Genomic DNA, 13,098 nt, shown 5'->3' with positions numbered 1-13,098 from the left:
CTCCCTCCTGGACACTGCCCCCTCGTGGACGCTCCCCCCTCCGGGACGCTCCTCCCTCCTGGGCGCTCCCCAGTCCTAGGCCCTCAGTGTCCTCTGCAGAGAGCTGGTGGCAGGAAGAGGCAGTGGACAAGCACACCCACACTGCTCTCCACGGTCCACTGGTGAGAACGCATCACAAGGCGCTCCTCGACGCAAGGGGGGCTGGGAAGTGTAGTCTCCGGTGTGGCAGCTACGCCTCTAACACTCTACACCGTGGAGGGGAGCACAGCCCTTGCTGGATGGCTAGCCTCCCCACCCCACAGGGCAAGGGACGTGCTGAGCACCTCTCCCGTCTCAGAAATCCCACACCCTACACCAGAGGAGGGGCCATATCCCTTCAGGGTCACAGCTCCATGCTCTGGACTCGCGGGCTGGCTAGCAGGTACATAGGCTGACCCAGCCTCAAAAGTAGACGATAGGACAGGATTCGTTTTCTCCACTTGGCTCTCAACCATTTTAGAAAGGAATACAGCTTTAGGGACATAAGACTTCTTTAAAAATATTTTCAAAATATATTTATTTCTTTCCAATATGTATTTTGCAAAATTTCCAAGGTAAACATTAGCTCCATATACAGAAATAAAGGAGAGTTCTTTAAGAACGGGCACTGAATCAATCACAAGAATGATCAAATTTTGATAATGGAAAACTTGCATATTATCAAAACTAAAGAGCTTAAGTGAAGAGTTTTCTTTACAAAGATATCTCTCATTTAACCCCAAGCTCCCTCAGTGGACTCAAACCATCATCATATATGTACAGATATAAGAAAATACATCAACGTGGAGACAGCAGCTTAACACCCAACTCAAAGATTGCTTTAGTTCACATGTGGAAACCTCCCCATACGTATCTGGTGTTCCGCACTACTGACTTTTTTTTTTGCTGAGGAAGATTTGCCCTGAGCTAACATCTGTTGCCAATCTTCCGCTATTTTGTATGTGAGCCACCATCAGAGCGTGGCCACTGACGAGTGGTGTAGATCCTCGCCCAAGAACTGAACCCAGGCTGCCAAAGTGGAGCACACCGAACTTAACCACTAGGCCACCAGGGCTGGCCCTGCACTATTATTGACTTTTATGAGTTAGTTTGAAGTTGGCTTAAGAACATGTTCTCTTGAAGATAAATTTGGGATTTATATAAATCCCATAATTTGCTCAATTGTCACACTGTTAACTATACTAAATATGCAAAGAAATCATCGTGGATATTTTATTGTCTACATTTCTGCATCATCATCATCATCGTCATCGTCTTTGGCTCTGAAATGCATCTTCCTGAATTCTCGTCTGCTCATTGAAGGACAAGATGAAGACGCTGGTGGAAGGTCCTTGGGGGGAAGAAAACATTCGCTTCAGTCACAGTAACCCACCGGTGTTAGCACCTGCACTGGTAATTCGTCCCCTCTCGCAGGGCCAGGTCCCCACCCCCCACAGACAGGGAAGTGACTCAGTCACAGCACCACTCTCCTGATGAGGGTTTACTCCCCATCAGGTTGATTGAGGGAAAGACAGAGGGTTAAAAACAAAAGCGAGCCCAGCAAGCATGGGGTAGCTGTTCACAAAACCACAGACACGATTCATAACCCTGCATGGAGTCCGGAGACACATGGCCGTCCACACCCAACCACGCCCCACAGGAGCTGCTCACCATGATGACAAGTCTCAGCTTGGGAGAGAGTGGGAGGGCCCGGATTAGCAAATGTTTTGTTTTGTCCTTCTGAGTTAACATTGTGATTGCACACTGACCTGGTATTGAGGCAATGCTGACCGTGCAGTAAACTGGGAGCACACACCGTGAGCGTGCAGTTGGCTGAGGGGCACCCTCCATCTTACCTGCATGAGCTCCACGTTTCCAAAGAATCGACTCACTGGCATCGGCTGATTGCTGTCGTCGTCTAGAAAGACGCTGTTGTCCATCTGAAGAGGGGGCGTTTGGACTTGCTCCGTCTCCAGCGCTGCCTCTTCCCGCACGGTGGAGCTGCTGTTCGATTCTTCTCCTGCGAGGGTGCTGTGCTTCGGCAGGGACAGGCCCTTTCCAGTCTCTGGTGAGCAGGTGTCACTCACAACTCTGCAGTGACCAAGGGGGAAGCCTGCAGTCTCCTGCTGCACGGAAACACGGGCTTCCTCTCCCGGACACAAGGCGCCGGCCTCGGCAAACCCCTGAGGCTCGTTCTCACAAGTGCTCTCAGGCGGGGCCTTGGGCAAAGCGGCGCTATGGCTCTTAGGGACCAGTTTCTGTAATTCCGATTTCACAAGATGACCTTTGTCATACTTGAACTTCTTGGAGGTTCGCCTGTCGGCGGCTTTGTGTGACAAGGGAGTCTGTCAGGAAGAAAAAGGCGAGGGAAAACCAGACACATCTGGGATTACAAAGAGGACAGCAAATAAAAGTCTTAACCCCTGAGCCTAGAATTCCGCTCACATCTCAACAATGGAGACGCTGCACCACCCGTCTACCATAGGGTCGTTTCACCGTCCCCCACCAAAGGGACAGAATCCACATGGGAGGGGATCTGGACACACCCAGCACTGCTCCTACGCCTGCTGCTGCCCTGGGGGGCCATACGTCCCGAGGCAAACTCAGAAGCATGTGTGACGTGATAAAATTATAACAAAGCATCCAGTTTGCATTCCTCTCTGCTAGACCCACGTGAAGGCAAGGATCTGTGCCTCACGGCACCGAGTAGGTGCTCAACAAGTATTGGTTAAACAGACTTCAACACAGTTGAACGAGCAGTGGACTGTGAGTGAAACTCCGCTAGTTGCTGGTGTAAAACCAAGTCCCAACCACACCCCTGAGCAGGGGTTCCCTGAAGCAGATGGACCTTATGAGCAACTTCGGGAACTAGGCCTGCCCGGCCACCACTGCTGCATCATCCTGAACGGCAGACACGGGCTCCTCTCCCCAGCCCACTCGCCCTTTCTGTGAAAGCCTGTAGGGTGAAGAGCATGGCACCATGCCAGCATCACTCAGAAGATGGCACTGGAAGGAGAACGATGCAAAGGTGCCCTTGGAGACTGAGTCGGAGGCACACACACCCATCTGTGGGCCAACACCTGGAAAGCAACCCTCCGGATTGGAAAACATCTTTCTCTGAAAGCAGTGACAGCACTGTTACCTTCTCCTTGGCATATGAACAACACTCAATGTTCTTCTAACACAACACATCTTGAAGTGAGAAGTCTGTATACAAACGCACACACAGTCAAGATCTTGGTGTCTTCATGGTCACAAGCTCACCTGACATACTGTCCTGGCAGACGTGGTGATGTTGACTTCCTGAGCAGAGGCCAACCTGGCTGAGCAACTTCGGGCTCTTAGACGTGCTGAGGACCGCACTCCACCTGCGAGCTAGACCAGATCCAAAGGCCAGTCAGAACATGCTCTCATGAAAGGAACACGAGTATGGAAATGGAGGTTTCCTAACTACAGAAAAAACCCCAAGGCAGTCCCTCCCACCGGCCATGGTTTTATCATATTTATGGAAAGACACCTGTGGCCTAAATGTGCAAATTCAAACAAAACTCTGGGTTTAAGATGCAAGATCTACTCTTCCCATGATCTTGGAAGCCTGTGGCAACTTGTCCCCCTCATCCTATGCATTTCCAGGAATACGAGGTCAACTTCAAACGTGTTTAGAACAAGCAGCACATATCTTGTCTCAGAAGTTCTTGAACTTTTTATATTGTGTCTAAGTTCTTTTTTTTTTTTTTTGGTGAGGAAAATCAGCCCTGAGCTAACATCCATGCCAATCATCCTTTTTGCTGAGGAAGACCAACCCTGGGCTAACATCTGTGCCCATCTTCCTCCACTTTATATGGGACGCCGCCACAGCATGGCTTGACAAGCGGTGCGTCGGTGCGCGCCCAGGATCTGAACCCAGGCTGCCAGCAGCAGAGTGCATGCCCTTAACCACTGTCACGGGGCCGGCCCCGTGTCTAAGTTCTTGATAAAAGGTAACATGAAAAAACAAAATCCAACTCCTGCCCTCCTAACTCCCTTCTTCAAATTATAGGTGGAACCAGTCCTAATTCTATTAGCTTAAAGCAGTTAACGTCTGTCTGACCAATCTTTTTTTTTTAAGATTTTATTTATTTATTTTATTTTCTCCCAAAGCCCCAGTACATAGTTGTTCGTCATAGCTGCACATTCTTCTAGTTGCTGTATGTGGGACGCGGCCTCAGCATGGCCGGAGAAGTGGTGCGTCAGTGCGCGCCCAGGATCCGAACCTGGGCCGCCAGCAGCAGAGCGCGCGCACTTAACCACTAAGCCACGGGGCCGGCCCATGTCTGACCAATCTTAACGTTAACAAATTGGTCCATCTCTATTTTATTCTGAATGCAAAGTCTTCTCATAACAAGAAAGGAATTAAAAAAATAAGAAAACTTAACATAATTTTACTTAGGAATAATTTTAGGTTTTCAAAAATAGTAAAGGGAGTTCCCATACATGCTTCCCTAATGTTAAACGACCATGGTACATCTGTCAAAACTGAGAAATGAGCGTTGGTGCAACACTGTTACCTAAACGACAGACTGCATCTGAATTTCATCAGTTTTTCCACTAATTCCTTTTTTCTGTTCCAGAATGGATACCACATACACTTAGAAAATAATACATTTAAAGCTTAACTTAAAACTTGAAAATAGTGACAGTGAGTGATAAAGAGACGGGCAGACGTTGTAGGTGAAGGGCTTGACAGCAGCCCTCAGGACAGGCTCTAGAACTGGGACCCCAGAGCGGCTGGATGAAGGACACCGCGTGCAACAGAAATCAAAAAGGAGAGCAGCTAGTTAGAAATCTTGGCAATGGCGTCTCATCCATTCCCACCCGCAGCCCGTGGCCTGTGATGCCTCCAGAGGCCCCTGGAGGGGGCAGCTCACCAAGGCTGCGGGATACCACGCAGTTCCAGAGAGCATTTAAAAGGGAGGGAAAGAATACGCGGCCACCTGCAGAAGGCGCAGGCCCCACCCAGCTGTAGGCCGTACCAACAAGGGGCGCAGGGCCAGGAAAAGGGCCTGCTGCTGTGGGTGCACCCAGGTTGGGCTTGCTTTGTCTCAAGAGCTGGGGTGTGCTGAAGGAGCCCCATCACACTGGAGGAACTGAGCCTAGAGGTTACTGAACCTCTCTCGTGGGACAAGATGCTACCACCTAGCCCCCGCAGCACTGTCACTTCCATGGTAGGGAATGGACGTTCTTGGTCGCAGGCCCCTGACTCTCCTCTCCTTCCTGTTACGAGTCCTACTCCAAACATGTTTGTACCGGGGTGTGCTCGGCTCTCTGGGGGGGACTGGTCCTGACGACAGCTGTGCTGTCTCTGAGTGGTGATGCACCAGGCTCTGTGCTTGGCACCTGAACAGCTTTAAAAGGAGCAGTGCCCCCACTTTAGATGAGGATGGCTCCGGCGAGAAACTGTCTGATGTCACACAAGTGATGTCTGGCTTCCAAGTCCCTCTCTCCCTGCTTCATCACCCATGGCTCTCCCCAGATATGAGCTCCAGGAGCTGCCCACAGGAAGCTGCTGGGCTGCCTGCAGAGGGACTGAACAGAGAGACTGTCTTCCTGGCTCTGTGGTTTGATAAATAAATGGCAAGCAATAGGATATACTGGAGCATACGAGGAAGCCATTTGGTGTAAAACTAATTTGGCCTGAGTTTGTTTTTCCAAAAGGGCCTGTCGCCTGCATTGTGTATCTGCTTTGCCATGTCCCAAAGAGAAGAGTAAATGCCCTTAAGACAAGGATGCAACTTCCCCCACATTGGCATTTCCTTAAGGATAAGCATTTCTCCCTAGGCTAGGATTTGATTGCTGTGCTCATCCTGTGACCACCCAACTTGAAACAACAGACCTGCTACCTGCCACGGCCATCGAGACAACAGACCTGCTACCCGCTGTGTCCATCAATAGCTATACTGAAAGGGCAATCTTGTGACTATTGTCATTGTGACATTGCAATCATATGTGATACACACTCTTTGACAGTATATAACAGCTCTGTACACCCCACTTTGGTGCCCTTCCTTCCTTGGGGAAGGAAGGCCCTGGGCTATATGGTCCTCAAAAGTTGGCTCATAATAAACTCACCCCAATTTTGATTTATAGATTGATTATGGATTATTTGAGTTGACAGGTTCTAAACTGGACAGATCCTTCTCTAGTAGCAGTGGCCTTCTAGATGCTTCCTACCATAACCTTTTAAACAGTGGTCCTGCAATCTTAGGGTGCAACAGGCCTCTCTGCAGAGGTGAACTCGGTGGGTCTGGGCTGAGGCCCGTGAGCTGCGGTTGTCACAGGCACCTGAGGAGGCCATCTGTCATCTACTCTAGATTTGCAAGAGTCGAATCTGGTAGCATTTTGGCTTTAGTTTAATCATGGGTAAAACCATCTCAAGGTGCCAGCTTCAAATGTCAAGAATCTAGTACATTTTTTCTAACTCGGAGAGGTGTTGCTCTTCAGCTGGGCAACCTGACTGCTTCTATGTAAACATCCCCAAATGAGAAACTTTCCGTCATCGAGGTCTTCTTCCTTCCAAGAGACTGCTTAAAAACCAGGACGTCAAAGACAAAAATACGGTTTCCCAAAAAGGGCAGGAAGAGAGCAACTTCCCACACAACAGCATGAGGACTCTGTGGACCCTCCCAGTGACGCCGGTGCAGTGTAGTCACCACAACCATTTACAGACTTTGGAAATGGGCCTCTGGGCAAACAACAAATGAAGAAAGTTGCTCAAGAACACCTACAAAAATTCAGAACAAAGGCGCGAGCCTGTGGTATCTGAACTCCGGAAAGGCCAAGCCAAGAACACAGGGCACCTCCCCCAGACTCCCAGTGGGAGGGCTTTCTTCCCAGGGGAGTGGAACAGCAGTGCTTCTCATCCTGCCCTCGCCTTGCCTGTTGTGAGGCTGTCCTGAGTGAGTGTGGTTGAGAGGAGGGGGCGCCCTTCTGCCCAGACCCCTCTTGTGGAATAGAGGCTCCACGGGGGCCCCATCACCCCTGCCCCTGCTTGTGAGGCAGTGGTTCCAGGCCAGGAGAGGCAAGCTGAGCGGATCTCAGGCTACTGCCCACTGTCACCCTCCCCCGAGCACTCAGCTCCTAGAGCAGGAGTGTCATACAGAGAAGTCTGTCACCGTCTCCAGCTACAAAATCCTGGTTCAGAGATTTTGCTTGGGGGAGAGGCGAGCATCAAAACAGAGAGCTCTTAATCTCTTCCCAAATGAAATGACTTCATTTGCAGCAGAGTATGGAGAAGTTTGTGCCTAAGGGGGCTCTCAAGAACAGTAGAGGTTGTGATGAAAGGCAGCTGGGAGGAGAATCAACATAAACAGTAGGCCAGCTAGTCTGCAGCCGGGAACCAGGGAATAACACAGCTGGAGGCGTCCTCCTGGGTTCAGAACAAATATCAAACACTGACCTTAGAAACTACTCCTTTAAAGAAGCCAGACTGTGACTGCATTAGTTTGTAAAGCAATTATGCCCCAGGTCATTGTTGAAAACAAGTGAGTAATCAGCAGGCAATTAATGGAGTTTAACAGCAGGGTGCGGTCAGAGAAAGAGAGGAGGAGGGCCCTCTCCTAAAACCCCTATCATCCCAGGGTGACCATGGGCGGACTCAGTGGTGCCCCGGAGGAGCGCCATCAGACCTGCACACTGAGGGAGAGGAACAGACTCCACCAGAATAATCCAGCCAGTCACTACTAATAACTAAACAAGTATATTGACAATAACAAGCCCCAGGGGGGCTTGTGGGGGGGACCCATACCCAGAGTTGCTACAACATATTACCTAAAATGTCCAGTTTTCAACAAAAACTTATGAAGCATGCAAGGAAACAGGAAAGCAGACCCATATGCTGGAATAAAAGCAGGCAAGAGAGCTGCCTGTGAGAGTGACCAGATGTTGGATTTATCAGAAAAAGACTTCACAAAGTAGACTTTATAAACATGTTCAAGAGCGAAAAGAAACTATGATTAAAGACATTAAAGACGTAAAGATCTGATGACAACGTTGTGTCAAATAAATATCAATAAAAATACTGATATATATAATTATAAAAAATTATATATATATAATTATAAAAAAGAGCCAAATGGAAATTCTGGAGTTGAAAAGTATAACAAATAAAACATTCACTAGAGGGGCCCAACAGTAGACATGAAGTTGCAGAAGAAGGAAAGTGAACCTGAAGACAGATTGATAGATTATACAAGCTGAAGAAGAGAGAGAAAAGAATGAAGAAAAATGAAGAGTCTTAGAGAAATGTTGGTTACTGTTAAGTGTACCAACACACGTGTAATGGGAGTACCAGAAAGAAAGGAGAGAGAGGAGCAGAAAAAACATTTAAAGAAATAATGGCTGAAAACTTCCCAAATTTACTGAAAAACAACTACCTTCACATCCAGGAATCTCAAAGAACTGAACTCCAAGTAGGATAAGTGTAAAGAGATCCACAAATGGACATCATTGTAAAAATACTGAAAGCCAAAGACAAGGAGAAAATCTTGAAAGCACCAAGAGGAAAGTGACTCCTTACTTATAAGGGAAGCCCGATCAACAAACCACTGACTTAGCAACACAAACAGTAGGTATGTTCACACACTTTCAAAGTTCTCAAAGAATAAAACTGTCAACCAAGAATCCTATATCCAGCAAAGCTATCCTTCAAAAATGAAGGCAAAATAGACACTTCCAGATAAACAAAAACCGAGAGAATTCGTTGCCAGCAGACCCACCTGACAAGAAACACTAAAGGAAGTTCTTGAGGCTTAAAGCAAGTGATACCAGATAGCAATTCAAATCCACAGAAAAAACGAGAGCACCAGTAAAGGTCATGACTTCCTTTCAGAAGACAGTTTACATGCATATTATCTCGTTCTCTTAACTGACTTGGAAAGCAACTGTATACAATATTATGTATACAATGTATACAGGAATGTGCTATATTTGCCAATAGCAGCGCAAAGGAGTTGAGTGGGAGCAAAGCTGTACTGGGCGAAGGAAATGACTACAGATGGTAAAGTAATCTTGACAACATATTACTGGATTTGTAACAATAATAGGCGTAATATTTACAACAACATATCAAAACAATAGGTAAAGGAAATAGAGCTATATAGGAGTAACATTTCTATCTCTCTGGAATTAAGCTAGTACAAATCTGAAGCTGATTCCACTAAGTCACAATGTCTATGTTAAATCTAGAGCAACCACTGGAAAAAAAATTTTGAAAAACTAGTGAAAAAATCAATAAATTAAAATGCTACATTAGAAAATATTCACTTTAATCCACTCAAACAAGGAACAGGAGAACTAAACAGAGACACATATAAAGAAAACAAAATATAAAGTCGTATATGTGCATCCAACTATGTCAATAACATTAAATGCGAAGGGGGTAAACAATTCAAGCCCAAGGCAGAGATGTCAGTCAGACGGGGGAAAAACCACCACCACCAAGACCCCACCGTATGCTGCCCACAGGAGACACGCTGTAGGTTCAAAGCTGCAAACGGCAAAAGGAGAGGAGTTGAGATTCACTCCTGAGCAAACCAGGAGAGCCCGGGTGCAGCGCGCACGCCCCAGGAGGCCGCCAGCCCAGGCCGCCGCGGCAGCGACCCTCCCTGGGCGGGGTGCTCGGTGGCCCGGTCACACCGCTCGCCAGCCACCGAAGGCCAGGAACTGGCACCTCCCTCATCCGTCACCACCCTCTGCGGTGGACCCCTCATCACCGCCCGGGCACACGAGGTAACTGGTGCCAAGCTGAGGTCACATGCTGAGCGACCTGGGACTCGGTGGTGGCAGTGGAATGACACCAAGCCCTGGCCTGGCAGCTGGAAACCTGGGAGTCCAGACCAGCTCTGGGGGAGAGCCCCCCATCCCGGGAGGTAACCTGGGACCCCCAGCCCAGAGGCGTGACTCGGGACCTCCTTCCTGGGGCTGAGGTCCGAGAACCCCCGTTCCCGGGGACGGGGTCCAGGACGCCGCTCCCGGGGGCGTGGCCTCGAAACCCCCATCCCGCGGGCGAGGCGCCGGCAGAGGCCGTCCCTCGGCCCGAGGCGTCCGTGGCTCTTCCGCAGCTCCCCAGAAAACCGGCGGCCGGAGCCCCCGCCTCGGCCGCTCACCTTCCGGCTCCTCATGAGTGTGAGCGGCGCGCTGCCGCCCCCAGCGCTGCCGCCCAGCCCCTCGCCCGGCCTAACGCTCTCCAGCAGAGCAGCAACCAGCCGCCCTCGGCCCACGCCGCGGCGTCTGACGTCACCAGGGAATTGACCAACCACAGTCCGGCGTCCCCAGGCATGTGACCCCAACAAAGTTGGCGCTTTACGTAGGGGGCGGGGAGGACGGCCATGTTTGTGAGGGGCACCTCGGTCGCTGCCTCTGCGGTGGCCATGTTTGTGAGGGGCACCACCCTCGCTGCGTCTGGCGGCCGCGTTTAAGAGGGGCGGCGGCCATGTTTGTGAGGGGCACCTCCCTTGCAGTCCCTGGCCACGTGTCTGGAGGAGGGCGGGCAGTGACTGTCCGCGGTGGTATGTTTCGCGCTGGCCGGACAGGCGATTTCTCCAGGCCCAGCCTTGGTTTCCGAGCGCTGTGAGCTGTGCTGGAGTCCGCTCGGCCTAGGGGCTGGCTGAAGCCCCCTGCCCTTGGAGGTGGGGCCGCGAGGCCCCGGGGTGCTCTATGTCTCTTGCCGGGGGCCTTTGCCCTCATCACCCTCTGTAACGGCCGAGCTGCCCGCCCGTGCAGTGGTTCCACTGCACTCCCAATATGCAAGCGAGGGCTGAGCCTTGGGCGGGTGGAGGTCCTGGGGGCCCGGCCGGAGCGGTGTGGGGTGGGGCCTGGCCTGGGATGAGTGTGGCTGCACGGCTGAACCCCAGCCCTCGACCCTGTCCCTCTTCTGCTGGTCTTGGAAAGGCTCCTTGCCCTCGGTGGGAATGGAATGCACAACAGCTGGCCACTCTTCCTTCTCCTGGCGAGCTCCGCTAGGAACAGCCACATTCTTCGTGGCATTTAGCCCCTCGACCCGTGCTTCTCTCTGCGTCCCTCGTCTGCTACAGTGAGAACGGGCTCCTGGGGAGCTGCCTGATTCCCTTGCCAAAGGCCCTGGTAACGACCGGGCCCTTGTCATCTCAGGGAGGTAACTTAAAGCCAGACGACCGTGTCTCAGTTTTTGAGAGTGTTAGAAATAAAGATGAAATCCAGCTTTGTCCTTAAACACTGCAGGCCCCCAGTTCTCTGGCTCTAGGCCGTGTGCCTCAGAAAAGGACGTGGTGGGCTACCGAACCCTTTCGAGGCTGGGGGACACCCAGTGCTCCCCTCTAACCTCAGATGGCTGGCCACCTCTCCAGCAACCACGCGGAGCTGCTTCTCATAAACACACTCAGTAACCACAGCCTGCCTGGCAAAGAAACCAGAGTGCTGTGTCCTTTTTTTGTTACTTTGTTGCAGGTGAGAACATTTAAATCAAGCAGTCTTGTCAGATGCATTAGATTTTCCAGTTAAACTGTAGAGGTTGAAAAGTGAACCTGTTATGCTGCAGCCTCAACATACCCCTTGAGGTTCCCTTCCGTGCAGTGTTCCATGGCGGAGGGGGATTCATATTCTCTTCCCAAAGCATCGGTGTGCTCTCCTCTTATGGAATGACTCCCTCAAAGCCTGGAAATACAGTTGATGCCTCTTTTTAGTGCATAAAAAGTGAGAGTACTTAAGGATCCCTCCAGCTCTTCCCTGCTGTGTAGACTGCCTTCTCTCTTTAGAAGTGCATCCGGGGGTAATTGGGTGGAGCCCTGCAGTTAGACTGCACCAGGGGTTTTGCTTTTGGCAGTGAGTGAAGACACATGCAGTGTTAGTGTACACACACATACACGCACACACTCACTTACCTGGCGGTTGTATCCTCCTTCCTTCCCGGCCTGTGCTTCTCACTGTGTTCTTTTCCATGGCATACACAGAAGGGAAAAGACGAATGTGGACTGGCAGGAAATCCATTTGAAAAGGAAACTAATATAATCACTGCCAGCTGTTAAGAAAAAACCAAAGTGATACTGTATTAAACACCTAACCTGCCCCATTTTCACTGAAATTGGTTTCATAATAAGCTGAGTTCACTGGTGGTTTGGAATTCTTCAGCTCTCTAAGTTCTCATCAACTAGGAGTTGATTGCTGCAAGCCAGTTTTTGGCTCTGCAGCTGTTTATGGTTAGTGTCAGTTGCCATAAATACTGCACTGCGTCCGCGTGCTGGGTTGGTCTCTCAGTGTGTCCAGAGTCCAGCATCCCAAAGGGAACTCCTGACCTCTCCTCACAAATATGCTCTGCTCCCCCCTCCCTCCCACCTCTAGTTTATGTGAATGGTTTTTCCAGCCTCCCAGTTGCTCAGGCCTGACACGCAGGGCCATCCTTGACAGCTCTCTCTCACTCTCTCATTGCCCACATCCAATCGGAGACCATTCCTGCTAATTGTAGACTGCAAAGCCTCACAGCTGGTCCCCCTTCTCCTCTGGCCTGTAATGCCCGTGGCACTGGGTGATCACTTATCAGTGGTGGCCTGACCCCCTGCTAAAGCTCTTTGGTGCTTCCCCACTGCTTCAAGGATCAAGACCAACTGTCTTCATATGACCTGTGGGGCCCAGCACAGTGCCTGACACACAGTAGGTGCTCAATGAATGTTGAATGAATGTACAGGAAGCCCTGTGAGGTTGCCCACCACTGCCCCTTCTCTAGACTCATCTGGCCCCGCTGTCCTCTCCCCTCACCATCTGCTGTCCACACTGCTCCCCTCTCAGCCCCCGGATCACAGCAAAGCTCCTCCCCGCCTGCAAGCGATGTTCTCTCTGCTTGAGAAACCTTGTCTCCCTAGCCACCCCTCCATTTTGCCTGGTGAATCCACTCTTCAAACCTCAACTCAGCTTCAATTTTATGTCCTCGGGGGACATTACCAGATGCCCCCCACGCCCCAAATTCAATCGGCTCACTAGAGCTTTCTGAGCATTCTGCAGTTTCCTTCAGGACGGACTGGCGGGTGGGGCTCTTTTCTCTCCCTCTCCCGGAGCGTGGCTCCTTCCTTCCTT

The 13,098-nt window shown here is 50.5% G+C and overlaps 1 protein-coding gene across 1 annotated transcript; it reads right to left on the bottom strand.

Annotated features, from left to right (window-relative positions):
* Nucleotides 1-528: 528 nt before the first annotated feature.
* On the bottom strand, nt 529-10,269 carry C22H1orf174 (chromosome 22 C1orf174 homolog). The gene is made up of 4 exons (XM_004425517.3): nt 10,161-10,269; nt 3,283-3,393; nt 1,875-2,363; nt 529-1,369 (listed from the first exon to the last, which is right to left on the bottom strand). Exons 1-4 carry the CDS (start codon nt 10,173-10,175, stop codon nt 1,259-1,261), a joined length of 726 nt encoding a protein of 241 aa, XP_004425574.1. The 5' UTR covers nt 10,176-10,269; the 3' UTR covers nt 529-1,258.
* Between the last annotated feature and the right edge of the window lie 2,829 nt (nt 10,270-13,098).

Source organism: Ceratotherium simum, chromosome 22 (assembly GCF_057802395.1).
Source record: "Ceratotherium simum simum isolate JZ-2026a chromosome 22, ASM5780239v1, whole genome shotgun sequence".
Classification (NCBI taxonomy): Eukaryota; Metazoa; Chordata; class Mammalia; order Perissodactyla; family Rhinocerotidae; genus Ceratotherium; species Ceratotherium simum.
The sequence above is the reverse complement of the archived record's forward strand: the minus strand, read 5'-3'. Positions and strand labels throughout refer to the sequence as shown.